This window comes from Miscanthus floridulus, chromosome 3 (genome assembly GCF_019320115.1).
Source record: "Miscanthus floridulus cultivar M001 chromosome 3, ASM1932011v1, whole genome shotgun sequence".
NCBI lineage: Eukaryota > Viridiplantae > Streptophyta > Magnoliopsida > Poales > Poaceae > Miscanthus > Miscanthus floridulus.
In genome coordinates this window covers 97,937,579-97,958,471 of record NC_089582.1, presented here as the reverse complement: position 1 = coordinate 97,958,471, position 20,893 = coordinate 97,937,579, and the positions used below count along the sequence as shown (strand labels likewise).

General features: G+C 49.4%; 1 protein-coding gene across 1 annotated transcript; it reads right to left on the bottom strand.

The window, feature by feature from the left end:
• Positions 1-19,990: 19,990 nt before the first annotated feature.
• Positions 19,991-20,341, bottom strand: LOC136544097 (uncharacterized). The gene has a single exon (XM_066536365.1). The coding sequence runs from the start codon at positions 20,339-20,341 to the stop codon at positions 19,991-19,993; it is 351 nt and encodes a 116-aa protein (XP_066392462.1).
• Between the last annotated feature and the right edge of the window lie 552 nt (positions 20,342-20,893).

The following is a 20,893-nucleotide window of genomic DNA, read 5'->3' as shown; positions in this document are numbered from 1 at the left end:
CCTAAAATGCAAAGAGTCTAGATGGGAGGATGCAGATGGTAGCAGGTAGGTTTCTCATAAGGTTTTGAGGCATTTTCCTCTAATATCGAGGTTACAGAGGATCTTTGCTGCTCAAAAAATGGCATCGGACGCCGAATGGCACAAGACTAAGCGAGAGAAAAATACCGATGAAATGAGCCATCCAGTAGACGGGGAGACATGGTATCCAGCAGACGGGGAGACATGGTAGGACTTTGATAGAAAGCACAAAACTTTTGTAGATGATCCAAGGAACTTGAGGCTTGCCATCACCACAGATGGTTTCAATCCATTTGGCAACTTTAGCTCGACATATAGTATGTGGCATGTTCTTGTAATGTCTTTGAACCTGCCACCATGGGAATGTGTGAACCCATCGAATTGCTTTATGTCTCTACTGATCCTGAGCCCAACCTCTCCAGGAAAGGATTTTGATGTATTCTTGGAGCCTCTTATAGAAGAACTGAAAGAACTATGGAAGGGTGTCGACACTTTTCATGTACTACATCCTAATAATAAGAAAAGCTTCACTCTACGTGCTGCCGTGCTTTGGTGCATACACGATTTTCTAGCATTGAGCACCTTGTCAGGCCGAACTACAAAAGGTTATTATGCATGTATTTATTACAACAAAAATCCATTATCAAGGAGCCTAAGAAAGAAGCTATGCTACCTTGGACACCGTCATTACCTTGCTAGGGATCACCCTTGGAGGAAGAGCTTGGATTTTGATGGAGAAACTAAGGACCAAGATGCGTCAGAAAAGCTCACCTTACAGGAGGTCCTTAAGGAACTTGAGAAGGTGAAAGATGTCTACCTAGGTAAGCACGGTGCAAAAAGGAAACGAAAGCATGGAGAAGCGCCAGTGATTTATAATAAAAAAATCTGCTTGGTGGGGGCTACCATAGTGGAAGGATGTGTTGCTGCCACACAATCTTGATGTCATGCACATTGAGAAGAACATATGTGAAAACATTCTTTGGACATTACTGAAAGTGGAGGGCAAGACAAAGGACACAACGAATGCTAGGCTAGATTTGCATGATATGAACATAAGGCCTCAATATCACGGTGTGCAACAAGGCACCTCGCTTAAATTACCAGAAGCTCACTATGTCATGATGGAAAAACACAGAGCAGAATTTTGCAAGTTCCTTAAAGGTGTCAAGTTTCGAGATGGTTATGCAGCCAACCTAGCAAAATCCATAAGTGCAGATGGTACCAAGGTAGTTGTCAAGATAAAAACACATTGTCGGGGACCAATACTAGGGTACCCAAAGAGGAGGTGCTAATGGCCATCAACATTGATTCATTTGAGTAGTCAACAGCACAACTACAGCTCCAACTAACCCCTAGGCGCATGGGATCCACCTCGCCCGACCTCGAGGCCACGGGCTCCACCTCGCCCGACCCTTGGGTTTGCGCTCTACCTTGCTCAACCCTTGGATTTGCGCTATGCCTCGACCAACCCCGAGGATGCGGGCTCCACCTCCCCCAACCCTTGGGTTTGCGCTCCGCCTTGCCCGATAGGGTCCCATACCCACCAACCACTCTAGGTCCTAGCGTATGGGCCTAGGTCAAAACTCTAACACCAAGGAATAAACCGATACTCCCTGACATAACCCGTGGCCATGATGGGCCATACCTAACGATTCATATCAAGAATAGCATTGGGTGTGCTACTGCTATTCTGCCTAACCCTCATATGAACGCTGGCAGGTACGTCAGCTCACCACGATGTTTGCTAGGATGGAATGGAGCGCCATGACCGATAGATGATGCCTACACATGGCGCTAGTGATGGATAGGGACATGATGTGGTGCCATCCCTATTGACATCTATAGGGTCAGCGGGACATGCGTGAAGGAGAAGGACCCATGATCCTAGAAGGCTTCCTCTCTCTCTCTCTCTCTTTCTTCTCCTTTCCATCCATTGTAATCCACGCTTTCCCTTGGCCTATAAAAAGGAAAGCAGAGTGTCCCACAAAGGGGATCCGAGGGGACCGATCCGATCAGATTGACCCATCGAGACTCGATCCAGATCAACACAAGAGCACTACACGAATACACGGCTGAGCAACAATCGAGCTCTTAGCACCTGTTCACTCCTTTCACTAGAGACTTGGGATCCTTTTCCTCTCTTGCCCATTTGTAACCCCTACTATAAACTTTCAGTGCTAGTAACATGAGCAATAGTGATGAACTAGACATAGGGACTTTTTGTCCAAACTAGTATAAACCTCATGTCCTCTAAGCACATCATCTGAGCTAGATGTGCAATACTAGAAATTTACTTATCGGTGGTAACTCAAAACACCGACAGTTGGCGCACTAGGTAGGGGCCTTTTGCGCATCTCGATGCCCACATGAGGTCTTGGATAGCTAGTCATGGTGTCAACTGGGTCTTGGGCGCACACATGCGCTTCAGGAACCTAGACTTCATCGTCATGATAGAGGGAGAGTTGGCGCAGGCTCCCACCGCCGTCCAACCTCTCCACTCCTCTAGCCTTGGCATGATCGTTGAGGTGCTTGAGGAGCTGCAGCTGCACGCACTAGAGGCCCATGCCCCTAGGAACAACTAGCTCCTCAGCTTCGACTTTGGGAGGTTAGAGCACCAGTTTGGCACCTTCCTAGGACCCCGATCGTCCTGAGAGGACCTAGGCCGCCTCACCTTCTTGTTCACCAATGTCATGATGCAGCTTGCCAGAGGAGAGCCGCTGTCCTGAGAATACCTCATCCAGAGCACCCCAACAATGCTCTCATTTGGTCTACGCCATGCCTCAAAGACCGTTGGCCACCTTGTGGTGTAACTCACTCCCACATCCCCTACAAACGATGAGTTTGTGGGGATGACCGAATATGTCATGGAATCTTTCCATGACCTCCTCGCAGGAGAATTGGAGTCACCCTAATACTCTGACTCTAGCAGGGGGAGCCATCAACTCTCATGAATGTTTTATGGTAGGTACCCCAGAGGGATACATCGAAAGCATCCATGAGGGAGAAGTTACCCCAACGAATGACTTCAACGATGAGGTCAAGAGGGATGCAGGGGCCCCACCTCACCTACGGGTGGAGTAGCTAAAGGCTCAGCACCAAGAGCTCAAGGAAGCACAACTCTAGCTCAAGCAAGAATGCATGGAGCTCGAGTGGGAGATTGAGCGTCATGGAGACGGTAGGCGTGCGCACGCCATGGCCCGTGACATGAACCGAAGGATCATCAAGTATGACGAAGTACTCCCACACTTCACCCGGGCAAGCCAGAACATCGTTGCTGCGGCAGCCTTGCTATGGGGGCTTCTGGGGCCTGCGACGCCTGAGAATCATCGGGCCCATCGTGAGATTCGCACGCTACTCGAGCGTGTGGCTATGCAATAGGCGGAGAGCTCGCTGTCTCGATGATGCAAGCTCAACACTAGCCAGCACGTTCCCTCAGAGTGACCCAACATGGATGTGTCAGTCCACCAGGTGTAGCAAGGCAGCAAGCCACATGCCGCAGCCCTGGTGCATGAGCATCTAGGCCACAACCATGACACGCGCGACACCCTCAATGCCCACATCTATACCTATGGCTATGCGAGGGAGGGAGCAGGCCATGGCTACCACCCTCATCATGGTGGACATAATGATAGCGGTGAGTACCAAAGCCCAAGCCCCAACTTGCTGGGACCTTAGGCCTTTGGCTGATACATCCTCAACGCTGTCTTTCCACCATGGTACCAACCGCCGACCAACATCCTAAAATACTCTGAGGAAACAAACCCTAGACTATGGCTCAAGGATTATTGACTTGCTTGCCAGCCGGTGGAGCGGATAATGACAATTTCATTATCCGCAACCTTCCATTGTTCCTGCCGATTTGACGCGAACGTGGTTGGAACACCTTCCGCCCATCCAAATCCAAAGTTGGCTGGACCTAAAAGAGATCTTTATAGGAAACTTCTAGGGCACATACACATGTCCTGGGAACACCTAGGATCTTAAAAACTATCGACAAAAGTTTAGGGAAACTCTTCATGGATACATCCGGCGCTTCTCTTGGTAGTACAACGAGCTACCCAACATCATCGGTGCTGACGTCATAGGAGCTTTCCTATCAGGGACTACCTATGAGTGCCTGGTTCACAAGCTAGGATGTAGGGGCCCACAAACCACCGAGGAGCTCCTCAACATCGCCACTAGCCATGCCTCGGGCGAGTAGGTGGTCGAGGCAATTTTTGACTACCTCAAAGGTAAGACAAAATAGGACGAGGGCATCAATGAAGGTGCCTCCAACCGTCCCAACAAGAAGAAGAACAAGCAATGGTGTAAGGGCTCGCTCATGGCCATAACTGACCGCAAGGGGGGTCAGAAGCACAACGAGGATACCCTAGACCACTTTGAGAAGCTGCTCGAAGGGCCATGCCTGAACCATGCTTTCCCCGTCGAGCACCTATACAAGGACTGTGTCCTCTTGAAGCGGTTCTTGTCTGAAAGCTCCAACAAGGGGGAGCATAGGAAGGAGCCCAGCTAGATGAAGCATGCGACATTGCCCTCCTCTACTCGGCCAAGTACCAACAAGCATTGCAGTGGTACCACAGCCGTTGAGTGCGGGGTCAGGCCTTCAACATTGGGGACCTAGTGCTTCGCCTCATCTAGACCAACAAGAACCACCGTAAGCTCTGTCCGCCATGGGAGGGACCATACATCATCGCGGAGGTGCTCCGACCAGGCACCTACAAGCTCAAGACCATCGATGGTGAAGTCTTCATCAATGCCTAGAACATCGAACAACTACATCGATTTTACCCTTAATATATGCAAACTTTCTCATATCAGTTTTGCTACCAACTTCCTGATCTTTAGTGACACCCAACCCCAGCAATGATAGGGGATTGGGCCTCACTCAGGGGCTGATATGAGCATATTTATCTAGGAGACATTCTCTATGCCTGATTCTTTCTCACGTTAAGACCTAGAAGTGAAGGTCTCATAAACAAACGCTGAGTAAAACTGGTCGAACTATAAGAAACCTATGCCCTAGTGGCTATGGCACTTTTGCTCATCAGCGTGATCAGAGTTTGTTCACCCGCACCCTGAGCTTTATAGCCTTAAATGATGGAAAGAGTCAGAAAGCATTTAAGAGTATATCCACCTAGCAAACGTTCTCTATGCCTGACCCTCTCTCATGATAAGATCAAGAAGCAAGGGTTGCTGAAACAAACACTAAGTAAAACTGGTAGACTGTAAGAAACCTATGCCTCAGCAGCTATGGCATTTTTGCTCTCCAGTATGATCAGAGTTTGTTCACCCACACCCCAAGCTTTACGGCCTTAACGACAAAAAGGGTCAGAACGCACTAACCTTTTTTACAAAAAAGGGAGAAGGGCTAAAAATTTGTTTGGCCATAACAAAATTTAAGAGCTTGTCCACTTAATACAAGTTCGCCGCCTAGCTTATCTGCCTAACTAATTTCTTGGGGAGGATGATCTCATCCTCTATCTTCGTAGGAAAGTCCTATGCCAGCAGGTCACCTAAGTTGGTCGGATGGCTCGGGCCACTATCAAGAGATGGGTAAGGACCAGTAGGATGCCCCATGCGGGTTATGCCAACTCTATCATGAACGACGGACCCAGATTCCACTTGGACATATCCGGTAAGAGCTCTTCGAACCTGTCACTCAAGCCATCAAGGTAAGTACTATGCCGGTGGGTCACCCAAGTCGATCGGACGACTCAGGCCACTATCGAGAGATAAGTCGCCCTTAATTTATGCACATTTTCTCTATTAGTTTCTCTATCATGATCTCTAAGTGACGCCGGACCCCAGCAATGGCAAGGGGTCGGACCTCACTCAAGGGCTGGTAAGAGAGTGTCTATTCGGTAGATATTCTCTATGCCCGACCCTTTTGTATCTCCAAGTGACGCCTGACCCCAGCAACGTCAAGGGGTCGGCGCTCACTCAGGGGATAGTAAGAGAGTGTCTATACGGTAGACATTCTCTATGCCCAACCCTTTTGTATCTCTAAGTGACGCTTGACCCCAGCAACGGCAAGGGGTCGGGCCTCACTCAGGGGCTGGTAAGAGAGTGTCTATTCGGTAGATATTCTCTGTGCCTGACCCTTTATCATGTTAAAACCTAGAGGCAAGGTTTGTGGAAATAAATGCTGAATCAAACTGGTCGGACTGCAAGAAACCTATGCCCCAGCGACTATGGCATTTTTGCTCACTAGCATGATTAGAGTTTGTTTTGCCCGCACTCCAAGCTTTAGCCTCCGCCTTCCTAGGAAGGGTTTAGAGGGGCCCACATGCGGAATCTCCATTACGGAGAGGCCATCAGGTCGCCCAAGTCGATCGGATGGCTCCGACCACTATCAAGAGACGGGTAAGGAACAATAGTATGCCCCATGTGGGTTATGCTAACTCTATCACAAATGATGGACCCGGATCCCACTCAAACATATCTGGTAAGAACTCCCCGAACCTGTTAATCGAGCCATCGAGGTAACTTTACCAACCTCCACATTACTTTTCCAGCAAATGAGCATTCATCCATCCATTCTCATACATCCAAGCATCGCATATGCAATTATTGCATCACAACGCTTCATGTCACATGACAAAGCGGTAGTCATCTCATTCGATATGGGCGGCGATCGACTGAGGTTCGAAGGCCAGCCCATGAAGGGCTCGAGGTGGCCTCGCATCGAACAGAGCCAGGGGAGAAAACACAGATGAGCCCTAGCGCCCTTTGCCTAACCTACTTTGAAGTGGATAGGGTCATCTCAACCTTCTTGTTTGATCCTAACCTTGAGCCAAGCCCACAAAATCTCCATGGAGGGGAGGCCAGTGGGCCACCTGAGTCAGTCTCTAGAATGACTCGGGCATCTACCTAGAAGCAGGTTAAGGGGCAATGGAACGCCATATGAGGGCTATGCCGACCCCATCATGAATGATGGACCCAGATTCCATTCGGACATACCTGTTAGCGAGCTTGCCGAGCATGACACTCGAGCCATCGAGGCAAGTGTCATTAGCTCAACCTCTCTAGTTGTGGAAACCACGGATGGGGTGACGCATAAAACATGGCCGACCCCTACCAATCCCAATGGGGCTCGGGGGCTTGAGCTGCCTGATCCCAACTCAAGAATCTGACCGACCGAGGTTTGAAGGCCAACCCGCAAAGGGCTCGAGGCCGCCTCGCATCAAACAGAGCTAGGGGAGAAAACACAGATGAGCCCTAGCGGCCTTTGCCCGACTGCTCAGAAGTAGACAGGGTCATCTTGACCTTCTTGTTCGATCCTAACCTCGAGCCAAGCCCATAGAATCTTTATTGAGGGGAGGCCAGTGGGCCACCTGAGTTGGTCTCTAGAAGGACTCAGACATCTGCCAGGAGGTAGGTTAAGGAGCAGTGGACTGCCACATGAGGGCTATGACAACCTCGTTATGAATGGCAGACCTAGATTCCACTCGGACATGCCTGCTAATGAGCTCACTAAGCATGTCACTCGAGCCATTGAGGAAAGTGACATTAGCTCAACCCCTCTGGTTGTGGAAACCACAGACGGTGTGATGATCACAAAGATGAGCTGACCCTCGATTGGACCCTGGCTACATGCAGGGGCTCAAGGAAAGTTGGACTTGCAAGGAGACCAAATGTGTGGTCATAGAATGATGGCTTAGATCTTAGTGAGGCGGTATGTATGAAAAGTAAGAATAACATTTCTAAAACAAGAAATGCTTTCTCCTACAAGTTTCGCTATCATCTCCTCAAATCTTTAGTGAAGCCTGACCCCGACAATGGCAAGGGGTTGGTCTCACTTAGGGTTGATAAGGGTATATATACTCTTTCCAAAATAGTTGATGTGCCTGACCCTTTCTCATGTTAAAACCTAGAGGTAAGGTTTGCAGAAACAAACGACTAAGTAAGGCTGGTCGGACTACAAGAAACTTATGCCCTAGTGGCTACGGCACTCTTGCTTACCAGCGTGATTAGAGTTTCCTACCCCCACCTCGAACTCTATGGTCTTAACAATAGGAAGGGTCAGAACGCATTAACCCCTTTTTACATAGGGAGAAAGAACAAATTTGTTCAACTGAAACAAAAGAACAGATTTGATCAAACGAAACAAAATGACAAGCTTGTTTAAATGAAACACAAGGGTCAGAACTTGTCCGCTTATTACAAAAATGACCACCCAACCTATTTAATTAACTAGCCCCTCTAGGGGAATACTATGCCTTCTATCTAGTCCGCCAAGTCCTGCAAAAGGGGAGCCACTATCGTCTCCATCTCCTCCAGCTCATGGACTTCATAACTTGGTGCATAGCCATGGCTCATTGCCTCTAGATTGATGTTGTCCCCATAATGAGAATGAGCAATCACAAAGGACTGATTGACCCCGGTGCAAAGGGCATTCCTCTTGAGCTAGCGCACTCGAGCCATGATCTCGATGGCATGAGCCACGAGCGAGCTGGTCCCCTTCAACCGCACCACCTCAAGGTCATCACAGACCACTCCGAGGGTGGTGCTCAGGATACTAAGCTCATCACTCTCTGCCTAAAGATTTCTCCTCACCTCGGCGAGATCCATAGCCAGCCCAGCAGAAGCACTCTTGACCTCCATTTTCTGAGTCATCTCCCTTTTGGGCTCGGCCTAGAGGGAGCCGACCTTCTGCTATGTGTCGTTGTGGTCTTGGTAGGCCTGGTCATGCTCTTAGAAAGCCTAGTTGCACTCCTCGCAAGCCGTGCCACATTCTGAGTGGAGCCTCTTCGTAGTTTGGATCATCTCATCCTGCTCCTTCTACAGCCGAGCAACTGTCGTGGCATCTAGGCTCTCCCTTTTCTCTAGGGCCATGAGCTTCTCCTCAGCCCTAGCTTCAGATCCCTTTCTTTCTCGATGTTGCTCAGAAGGTCAAGGATCTGCTAGCGGGTTTTAGAATCCTTCTAGAGAAACTCATCCCGCTCCTTCCTAACCCTGGTGGCTTCTTTATCATCCTTCCGTGACCTTGTTGTCCTTCTCGGCCTCGTCAGCATCCTGACTGGCCTCAGCCACCAAGGATCGAAGATTGGCCCCCTCCTCGATGAGGGGAGTCAGCTCAACCATCCTCTGTTGGGCGGCAATGAGGTAAGCTATCACCTCCCCATGTAGCCATGCCTCCTCGACAAGGTAGTCCTAGGTTTCCTCCTGTTGACAAAGGAACCACGATTTCCCCTGGTTGCGAGCTATAAGGGATTGTAGGGAGACGATGGTTAGGATACAAAAGGTATATAAAGGAAGAAAAGGGCAAGAAGCAGGACCAAACAATACCTAGCTAGAGGGAACAACAATGTCGTGCAATGTGCCCATGGTGTGGTCCAGGGCCTCGAGCATGGACGTGATCCCTATGTCAAGGCTCTCCCGCTCCATGCTCTCTATGGCATCGTGAAGGGTAAAAAAGCATCGATATTGGATCCTATGGATTCGTCCACTAGAGTAGGGGCTCGCCTCATGCAGGCGAGCCACTACCCACCGACATTAGGGTCAGGGATGACTCCCCATCGGCTCCAAGCGCCGCTGACCCCTCTCGCCATGACATCCCTACTAGGACGCTACCTCTGGTGATGGAAGGGGTCAGCGGTGTGGACACCAACCTCTCTCCCAGCACCATGACTCCCGAGGACCCCTCGATAGTGTCCCCTCCATCTGACCCATGCTAGACGCCATCACTTGTGCCACCGATGGCATGAGTCATGCTGGTGCCTCAAGCGATGCTGCGGTTGTGCCCAGCTATGACCCATCTATCATGGCCACCGCCACCTCCACCTGTGTTGGCGCCACAAGCATGGTTGGTAGCCCCATTTGCCCTACCGTCGGTAGTGGTATCATGGCCATTACCGACTACTCCATGACCTCTGAAGGAGCCTATTGAATGCCCACATCCACCCATCCCACCGAGGGCACAGGCGCCACCATGGGTGGTGCTCGACCGGTCGGTGACATGGTCAGACTATTGTCGCTCCCGCTTGAAACGGGTATGACACCAGCTGACGGCTGCCGCCCAACTGGAGGGCGATGCTCTTCTTTGGCGCTAGCGCCAAAGGATTCTGATGCCTATCGATGCTGCAAGGGACGAAAAACATAAGTCAAGATGAAATCAGACTAAAACATGAAAAAATAGAGGAATTGAGAACTCACCTCTGTGCCATCGGGCGGTAGATGTGTTTGGGGGATGAACCCCCCGACCCTTGCTCCACCATGTCAGAACGAGGCTGTTTCGAGCCCACCCCCTGCTCATGGGTAGATGGGCTCACCCCTAGGGCACATTGGCAGAATGCCCCGCTCCCTTTGGCTCATGGGGCACGACGGTGGAGCCGCCCACCTCCGTTGGCACCTCAGGCGTGATAGTAGACCCACCCACCTCTATAGGCTCCTAGGGTAGGCCGCTGGTATGTCTTGCCTCCACCGGCTCCCTAGATGTCCCCTCCCCTCTATAGAATGGGAACGGTCCTGGCGCCTATAAGGATGAACTAATGCCTATCAGCGCATCCTCGTTCTCCAGGTTATCCCACTCGATATCGTCGGCTACCATTTCTTCTTCCTCCATCACCTCATCATTGTCACCATCATCATTGCATCATCATTATTAGTGTCCTCCCCTCATTCCCATGCCTGTAGCTTCTACTGCATCTTCTTCTTCTTGTCCTCCTTTGCCTTCCTTAGCCGCTCGCCCTTGACGCGATTCATCGTCCTCATGACCAAATCCCTCGGTAGTGGCGCTAGGTGATCTATGAGGATGAGGTCCCTCGGCTGGTCCCGCCTCTCTTAAAGTTCATCTCACAGGGTTAGGAAATCAATTGAAGAGAAGGCAAGAGAAAAGAAAACTTATGAAGACAACATAGCCTGGCTCTGGCCGTATCATAGGATGCCTCGGCACCGGGTAGACAAAGTCGAGGGCGGCACCCACGTCACCCCGCAAAGGCTCCACTACCTCTTTGATGCGTTGCATGATCTTAGAGTTGGGGAGCATTCCCTCGGCGAGCGTCGTTCCATCAAATGACGCCTCGAGAGCCATCACGTATAGCGGGAGTGCGTGCATCATCAACGGCACCACCCTCATCACATGGTAGGCCCCAATGATGATTGACCCTTTCAAGCTGTTCTCCTTTAGGATGTGGATGGCGGCGATGTGGTCTTGGATCTTCTTCTTGTTCTCCTCCGGGATGCCCCACTTCCTCCACTGCTCCAGGGCCTCTTTGATTAGGCGTCCGGTGAACTCTGGCAGAAGGGCGACAGCGTCATTCTTGAGGTTGAACCACTGCAAGTGCCACCCTTGTTGGACATCGACAGCCGCATGGACAGGTGCTTGTCGAACCAATTGTTTCGAAGTTGGATGCCGGCGCACCCCATCGGCAAGTGTAGCTCCTTCCTGCCACCCTTCTCCCTCTTCTTCTAGTGGCTGATGGCAAAGAAATACCTCCACAAGTCGAAGTGGGGCTTATCCCTAGGAATCCTTCGCACAGCGCGATGAACGCTGCCATGTGCTAGATCCCATTGGGATTGAGATGCCTCAGCTGGATCTTGTAGAAGTGCAGCAGCCCCCAGAGGAATTTGTGGGTGGGGTCGTGAGCCCATGCTCGTGGAAGTGGGCAAACAACACAACATAGCCATCAGGCAACGATGGCAAATCCTTGTCACTAGGAAACAACCACTCCTCGGTTGAGGTCCGCACATGGAGAAGACCACGATGCATGAGCCCCCATGTGCTGGGAGATGATGTCGGAATGGCACCATGGATCCATTAGAGGTGGAGGCGGATGGATGCAAGCTCAATGGTGGCAGAGGAGTAGAGGCTACAGATCTAGGGCTCTAGCGGTGGACTAGCAAGCATGACAGATCCGAAATGGCGGTGGTGGAGAAACAAAAAAGGTAAGGTTATGATTTTGGTGTGTAGAGACATTAGGGGGAAGGCTGCTATTTATAAGGTAGAACAGGCGAGAAGGTGAACTATCTACCTAGATTCACATGCCCACTGCGCCACAACACGACACCTCCCTTCAAAGATCATGCGCACCCAATCTCTAGTTGTGCCCTCAAAGGACACGCCGAATAATGATTCGCCCAATCGATAAGCCGAGAACCATCGCAGGTAAGAGGGATACGGAGTCGAAAATGCTCCTATGACCCTATAGGCCCAGGAGTTCAAAGGTTGGCCCACCGATGGGTTCAACAACCGCTCCGGGCCCACTAGAGGCTAGTACATGGGCGCACATGCGCCATGGGATCTCAGCCCATGTTCAAGTCTTGGCCGGATACAATCCTTGGTTTTTCCTCAAAGAAAGGCAGAGAGCCCTCTGGACCGGTCGAATGGACCTGAGAACTATATGGATTGACCACTGAGAATCTAGAGTCAGTCACTAGCAGACCCAAGTCGGACCCCACTCAGACTAGCCCATTAATAGCTCATCAAGCACCATGATTCGTCCATAGAGGAAAATCATGGAACGGCTCAGCCCCTCCATTTTTTGGAAAAAATGCTTGAGGGAAGACGATCACAAAAATGAGCTGACCCTCGACCGAACCCCTACTATGGGTGGGGGCTCGAGGAAAGTTGGTGTCGATAGATTATCGTCGGCAGTCCTTCAAGGGGTATCCCACAAAGGTAGATTGATCGGTAGAGGAGCGCGAGATCAAGAACAAGAAGGCAACAGAGACACACGAGTTATACAGGTTTAGGCCATCAGTATGACATAATACCTTACTCCTGTGGTCTGTTGGTTTGTATTAGCTATCGTATGATATGCCGTGATTTTAAAGGGGGTCCCTGCCCGCCTTATATAGTCCGGGAGGTAGGGTTACAAGTCGGTTAGATCTAAGAGATAACCGGAAAGTAATAACTAATTACAGGAATCTTGGGATCATACATATCCTAACAGATCTTGTATTATCTCTAGTATATCTTTCCAATGTCTTGCGGAAGGCACCGAGCAGAGTCATGCCTCGCAAGGCTTCTTCTTGTGGGCTGGGCCACCCCTAGGGGTATAGCCCATGTAGTCTGCCATGGTTATTCGGGGTCATACACCCCATAGCTAGTCCCCGAGCACCTTGTACCTATTGTGTAACGTCGTCTTGATCCTGTCTGAGCAGGTGCGAATGACACCGAGCAGTCAAGCTCATGGTTCGACCACCATGCTGTACTGCCGAGCAGCGTGAACCTTCACCGAGCAGTGTGAACCATGGCCGAGCAGCATGACCAGTCACCGAGCAGCATGAACCATCGCCGAGCAGTATGAACCAAGTACAACTTGCCATAAGGGTGTAAGGAGCTCAATTTCAGAATCGAAAATTTCTCCATAGTGAGTCAAGTGTGCCCACTTAGAGTCCGAACAAAATTGTAGGAGTCATTCTTCCTCTATAGGCATGCAGTCTTTGAGAAAAAATCCCGCACACTCACCATGAGGTGAAGTGTGCCCACTTAGTCCCTGAGCCTGACAGCAGATGATGTAGTCATGTGGTGCCAGGGTCTAAAGTAGAAGATGTAACAGACGACCAGCCGAGCAGTCAGCCAGTCCCCAGGCGTAGCTCTGAAACAAGATGAAACACATTCACCGCAAGGTGAAGTGTGCCCACTTAGTCCCCAAGCCTAACAGTAGGTGACATAGTCACATGGTGCCAGGGTCCAAAGTAGAAGAAGTAACAGATGACTAACCGAGCAATCAGCCAGTCCTTAAGCTACGAGTGGATATACCGGAGCAATCAAACGTTGGCGAAAAAATTGGAGTAACGGCTGTACAGTAACGGTTACTGAGCCTCGATAAATTGCGGAGAAAATTGTGATCATTCGGCGAGTAACAACAAACGGCAGTGATAAATGAATGATGTGGGCTATGGTTGCCTGAAAGCCTAGGTGCGGCCCATTGAACCGTGTTGGAGAATTCAAAGCGGCGCAGATCACGGGAATGGTTTCCTAAAAACCCTTAGATGCAAAAAAGGGGTGGGGAAATTGCTTTATAACTGCGCCGCCACAGTCCCCACTCCCACCCTTGCCACTTCATCTTTCTCCAATACTCCCGCATTTCCAGATTCATAGGCACAACTGCCTCCGCCGCCAATCCCTAATCGGAATCTAAAGGATGGCACTGAAGAAGGGAGCCATGAAACAAAAGAAGACGAGCTCGAAGAAAGCGGGCACCGAGGTCTAGAGGGATGAAGAGTGGGTGCCGTCACGCACTGGAGAGGCGGAGCTGAACAGGCTGGTTGAGGCAGGCATTCTTCCTGACCGTGCGACCGCTGGATGGCGACTAGCCCTCGGTGAGCCCTTCCCAACACCTCATACCGACGAAGTTGTGGTATTTGAAGATTACTTTTGGCATGGGTTGGGATTCCCTATTCATCCATTCCTTAGGGATTTGTTGGATCTATGGGTAGTCAGTTTGTGCAATATTCACCCAAATACCATTCTTCACATCTCTATATTTATCCACTTCTGTGAGGCATTCCTTGGTATCCTTCCCCACTTCAACCTTTTCCATTATCTATTCTAGTTGAAGAAAAGAGGCGGTGGTGGTTCCAAGGTGGTCAGTGGAGTATACCTTCAACTGCGTGATGGAATGGTAGGTGAATATCTTACTATGCCACTGAACACATCATTGAAAAACTAGAACACAAGGTGGTTCTACATAAGGCAGACTGACCCAGCCATTCGCTATGACCCTAACCACATCCCGGAGAACCAAAAGAGCTGGTCGGAGATGCCAAGAAACACTGATATGGACCAAGTGAAAGAGCTTCTTGACTTGATCTAGGGTGTGAATATCAATGGTGGATTGGTAGCAGTAAGTTTTATATCATGCCGCGTTCAACCCTACAAGGAGAGAGCTCATCCTGCCTTTGAATTCAAAGGGAAAATCGACGGTACCTGGGAGAAACCGGATATGCTATTGAAGGAGGTTATCAAAGAGCGAGCTGTAGAGCTATTCACTTCGCATGTTTCATTCAACATCCAGGGTATTCAAAACCCTTTAACTACAGAAACCAGCCACCCCAGGTAAACGTCTCAGCATTATATTCCTGATGCTTTTAATTTGTTGGCATTTCCAAACATCTGGACTCATTCACCTGTAAAAAGATCCACTCGCAGGATAGAGCCGTATACTTCTCGGGTGTACCGAGGAGTGAATGGCCGACTAGAGTAGACAACCAACAACCGCTGCAACCCGAAGAGGAGGGGCTGAGCACCTCGTCGGATGGTGCATCCCTAGTATCGGAGAAAATCTATGGGAAAAGGCCAGCAGTAGATGAGCCGGCTCGAAAGAGGAGAAAGATGGTGGGCATCACTTCCTACAAACCGGGCGGCATCTCGCTTGGTGATGACCAGGCTACTCGACCATGAAGGACTACAGTGTTGGAGTGGTCTGACAATGATGAAGACCTGATAGCACGTCCACCAAGCATGAAGGAGCCACCACTCCACGCTGAAGTCCCCATTCATAGCATGAAAGAGATTCCTGCACAACCGACGACGGAAGTCTCGGCAGTGCAGACGACCGGAGTCCTTGAGCAACAAATGGGAGTAACCTCAGAGCAGCATGTGGAGAGGGCTCTAGAACACCAAATGGATCGGCGGTCTTCTCTTGAAGAGCGGGAACCTCCCTAGCAGAGCACTAAGTCAGACCACGTAGCTGCACCTAGAGGATCAGGCAAGTATTGCTAGTTCAAGAAGTTGAACCGGAAGACTAGACCATGAGTATATTTGTCTTTGTAGTAGTAATGTTGTTCCTTGACCTCTTTTGAATACCGACAATTTGACATTATGCAGAGCAACATCGAGGACCACACCCGTGGTAGAAACAACATCGACTGCTCTCGTCCCAGAGTCCCTGAGTGCTCGGCAACCAGAAGAGAGGTGAGCTGCCACTGCCGGTGGTCCCAGCATTGGCGAGCCATTGGCGCAAACAACAGGCACGTCGGTGACAGCGACCGAGGCTATGATTGAAACCATCGGTACTTTGGGAGCGGAAGCTTTAGCTGCTGTTGATGCGCTGGAGGCTAGGGAAGCAACTCTGTCAATGGCCGAGCAGCAAACTAGACCACCTGAAACGACTCTTGGAATGGTCAATGCCGCTGTCCAGCCACAAAGCCCCCCAGTGGTTCCTCAAGCGACAGTTTCCGAGGATGAGGTTGAGGAGATCGAGCGAGCCAAACCTCAACCCTAGTCCGTCCGGATTATCCGAAAACACGGGGAAGAAGTGGTAGTTATCGAGGAAGAAAACACCACCAGGGAGATGAAGAGGCTAAAATCCGCGGTAGCTAGAGTAATGACTCAAATCAAGGTTAGTACTGCAACTATAATATTAATAAATGGTGTTGGAGATCGAAGTTCATCACTGGCATTATACATCCACAGGGTATAACGCATATAACCAATCAACGTCATCAATTGATAAAGAGGATGGAGCCCCTTGCCGAAGAGAACAAGAAACTCCAGAGGCAATGAACCTATATGAGAAGAACATCCAGAGGGCCCGACACAAGCGAGACCTTGCAGAGTCCAATTCACGGGACCTGGAACATCAAAAGGGGGTTCTGTCCGAGCAGTTGTCAGCTACAACTGAGCAGCTACAGATGAAATCCAATCAGCTGGCAGCATCATCCGAACAGCTACAGAAGAAAACCGAGTAGCTAGCGTAGCGTCAGAACAACTGAAAAATGCTTCTGACCAGTTGGAAAAGAAAAACCAGCAGCTGAAAAGCTTAATCGATCAGAACTCTGGTATGATTATTAGTGAATATACTTTGTATTTGGTTGAACAACCATCTTTTAGGTGATAACTATTTTGCTTGCAGAGCGACATGCGGAGCTCGGCCAACTTCGTAAGACCGTCGAGCAAATCCAACAAGAGAAAGCAAAAGAGTCGGAGCGAGCAAACAAACTGGTCGAGGAGATGAAAGGTGAATACCTCCTGGTCGAAATTACTACTAAAGTATTTTTCTGGTATGACGGAACATTGTAATGTTTGTAGGTTATTGTCGTAAAGCCAAGGCACAATTCGATGTGCTGGTGCAGGAAGCCTAGGTCCAAAAAGACAACTTCAATGCTCTAGTTACCGCAATAAAACCGGTGCTTGGCTACGTCGACCCAGAAACAGCACCCCAACTTCATGGTCGGAGGCAAGGGTCAGATACCATCATCCAGAGGTGCAAAGCAGCGTGGGAGAATTTCAAGATCTTCAACCGTGACACCATTATTACCGTTGCTACTCATGTCCTTGCGGTTGTTCGGTCCCACTACCCAACCATCGACGTTTAGTCGATAGGGGGCGGTTTTCCAAAGGACTGAGCGATGCGGAGACCCAGAAGTTGGAGGATGAGGTGGAGGACGCAGCAAAGAAACTGGCCGGCGACATAGATCTATTTTGTGAGACGGATGGCAGTGACGTAGCCCAATGATCTGCTTGGCTGATATCATCTGTAATTTCTGTGCAATGCAATTAGAACATGTGAAAGCGCACGAACACTTATATACGATAAATGTTATAAAGTGCATGTGTATGCAGTTAGATTGTATTTTGCCAAAAAATCATCGTAGTTATGACCATAAGATATTTATATGGAGTATAAGTAGAGTCCGAGCAGTTAGTTTGCTACTAACTCCCATGGCCTCAGCTAGCCCATAGTCCATGACGTCGAGCACGGAGCCTGAGCACATGTAGGGGGAAAAGGCATGACCAAAGAACCACAGTCGACCACCCATAATGTAGAGCGTGGAGCCCGTAGCACGTGTAAGGAGAGATCATAAACTAGGTCTTCTCCATATAGAAAAGAGCAAAAACGTATGCTGCTCGGTGGTTATCGAAATGACTGTAGATGGAGGAAACGACGACCGAGCAATAAATTCTGCTCTGAGCTCTCGGCCTCGGATAGCCCATAATCTATAACTTCGAGTGCAGAGCCCATGCACGTGAAGAAAAAATAGGCATGACCAAGGAACTATAGCCGACCACCCATAACACAGAGCGCGGAGCCCATGGCACATGTAGGGAGAGATCGAAGGCTAGGTCTTCTCTGAAGAGAACAAAAAAGAAAGTAAGATGCTGGCTGATCGGCAAAATATCTTTAAAGATTTATAGCGAATTATTCGGTGGTTTGGAGAAAAACATGTGGTGAGACACGTTGGCGATTTGGAGGAGACGTGTTTGGAGAAAAAATATTCGACGTTTTTGGCAAAATGTGTCAGCGTTTTTTGGAGAGAACCGTTCAGAGATTTTGGAGATTCGGAGAACTTTATTCGGTGAAATCGTGGTCGGCGATTTGGAGAAATCGCGTTCGGCGTTTTGGAGAAATTGTGTTCGGCGTTTTGGAGAAATCGTGTTCGGCATTTTGGAGAAATCATGTTCGGCGTTTTGGAGAAATTGTGTTTGGCGTTTTGGAGATTTGGAGAACTTTATTCGGCGAAATCGTGGTCGGTGATTTGGAGAAATCATTCAGCGATTTTGGAGACTGTTATGGAGTATCATAATGCTTCGGTGATCGTACGCGGAGATCGAAAGTTAAAGGGAAAAAATGGAGACAAATGATGGAGACCAAAACTTTATTCATCATAAAATAGAGAGTACATATCTAGAGCGTTTCAAGGGTAGAAACATATAAGGTGCTCGATGTGCCATGAGTTTGGAACATTAATCCCATCTAGGTCACATAAGCGATAAGATCCTAGTCGGGTGACCTCTTTGATGACGTAGGGCCCTTCCCAAGGGGAAGAAGCTTGTGCAACCCTTCGGTCTTTTGTTTTCTGTAGAGAACGAGATCACCGATGGTGAATGAACGACCTTTTACGTTGTGGTTATAGTATCTTCGCAGATCTTCTAGATACTTGGCTGTGCGGACGCAGGTGATCAGGCGTTCTTCCTTGGCCCGGTCAATGTCCTCTATCCGAATAGCCACGACCTGCTCTTCAACATAATTTTCCACCCTAGTTGCTCGGAAGGCAACATCTGCTGGTAGTATGGCCTCTGAGCCATAGACCAAAAAATATGGAGACACACCGGTACTGCGACTAGCTTGAGTGCGCAGTCCCCAGACCACAACTGATAGCTCTTTGAGCCATCTGCCCGGATGCTTTTCTTCTTTCTGATATAGCCTCTTTTTGAGGGCGTCAAGGATCATACCATTAGCCCGCTCAACCTGGCCATTAGCTCTAGGATGAGCAACAGAAACATATTTAATGGAGATGCACTAGTCTTCATAGAAGTCCCAAAAATGATGGCCGGTAAACATCATTCTGAGGTCGGTGATAATGCTGTTCGGGAGACCCAACCTGTATATGATATCTTCAAAGAGGTCGACTGCTTTCTTTGCAGTAGCTAAAATGAGCGGTTTGTACTCGATCCACTTGGAGAACTTCTCAATGACGACGTATACATACCTGAAACCTCCTAGCACTAGCTTGAAGGGCCCAATCATGTCCAGTCACCAACATGCAAAGGCCAAGAAGCTGGCATGGTCTGCAATTCCTATGCGGGTATGTGTATTTGCTTGGCGAAGAACTAACATCCTTCACAGCGCCGGATGAGGTCTTCTGCGTTGGAGATGGCCATGGGCCAGTAGAAGCTAGCTCGGAAAGCTTTGCCAACCAGGTTTCTTAAGGCCACGTGATTGCCATAGGAACCAGAATGAATTTCGTGAAGCAGCTTCACTCCTTTGTCTTGAGGGACACACTTCTACAATGCCCCTTCCTTGGCACTCTTCCTCATCAAGTTACCATCTACCAACACGTAGTGCTTACTTTGATGGATTAGGCGTTCGGTGTCGGTCTTGTCGGTGGGTACTTCAGAGTTGGTGAGGTACTTGATGAATTGCTCCCTCCAATCGATGACCGGTGAAGGCACCGCAAGTACCAACTGCTTGGCTGGGGGAACCTCCTCAGCTTCCTTTTCTTCTTTAATGGATGGCACTAGGAGATCTTGCACGAAGACCCCCGGCGGAACCACGGCGTGAGACGAACCTATTTTTTAGAGCTAGTCAGCTAGTTGATTTTGATCTTGTACCACGTGGTGGTACTCGATACCGTAGAACTTCCCTTCAAGCTTCCTGATTTCGGTACAGTAAGCGTCCATCTTCTCACTAGAATAGGACCAGTCTTTGTTGAGCTGGTTGATAACCAACGTGGAGTCTCCGTACACCATGAGGCATTTGATGCCGAGCGCGACGACTATACGAAGACCATGGAGACATGCTTCATATTCCATGGTGTTGTTGGAGGCCGGGAAGTGTATCCGAAGAACGTAACGTAGCTTATCCTTGGTTGGCATAATGAACAGAATGTCTGCACCGGCACCGTTGACGTTCAGGGCGCTGTCAAAGTACATCACCCAGTGCTCGGGGCAAGCGGTGTTGATGGGCTCTTGGATCTCGGTCCATTCAGCGACGAAGTCAGTGAGCGCCTGTGACTTAATGGTAGGTCTGCTTCTGAATTCAATGGAATAGGTGCCGAGCTCAATAGCCCACTTAATGATGCGGCCATTGGCTTCTTTGTTGTGAAGAATATCCCCTAGGGGAAACTCAGTGACCACGGCAATCTTGTAGTATTCGAAGTAATGCCAGAGCTTGCATGATGTGATCAAAATTGCGTATAACAGCTTTTGTACCTGAGGATAATGAGTTTTTGGCTCATTGAGTACTTCACTGATAAAGTAGATCGAACATTGCACCCTGTAAGCGTGCCCGGCTTCCTCGCGTTCGACGACAATGGCTGTACTCACGACGCGAGAGGTGGCGGCGATGTATATGAGTAGAGTCTCATCTAGCCTTAGCGCCATCATTATCGGTGGCTTTGTCAAGAACAACTTGAGCTGCTCGAAAGCTAAGTCTGCCTCCTCCGACCAGGAAAAGTGCTCGGAGGCCTTAAGGAGCTTAAAGAA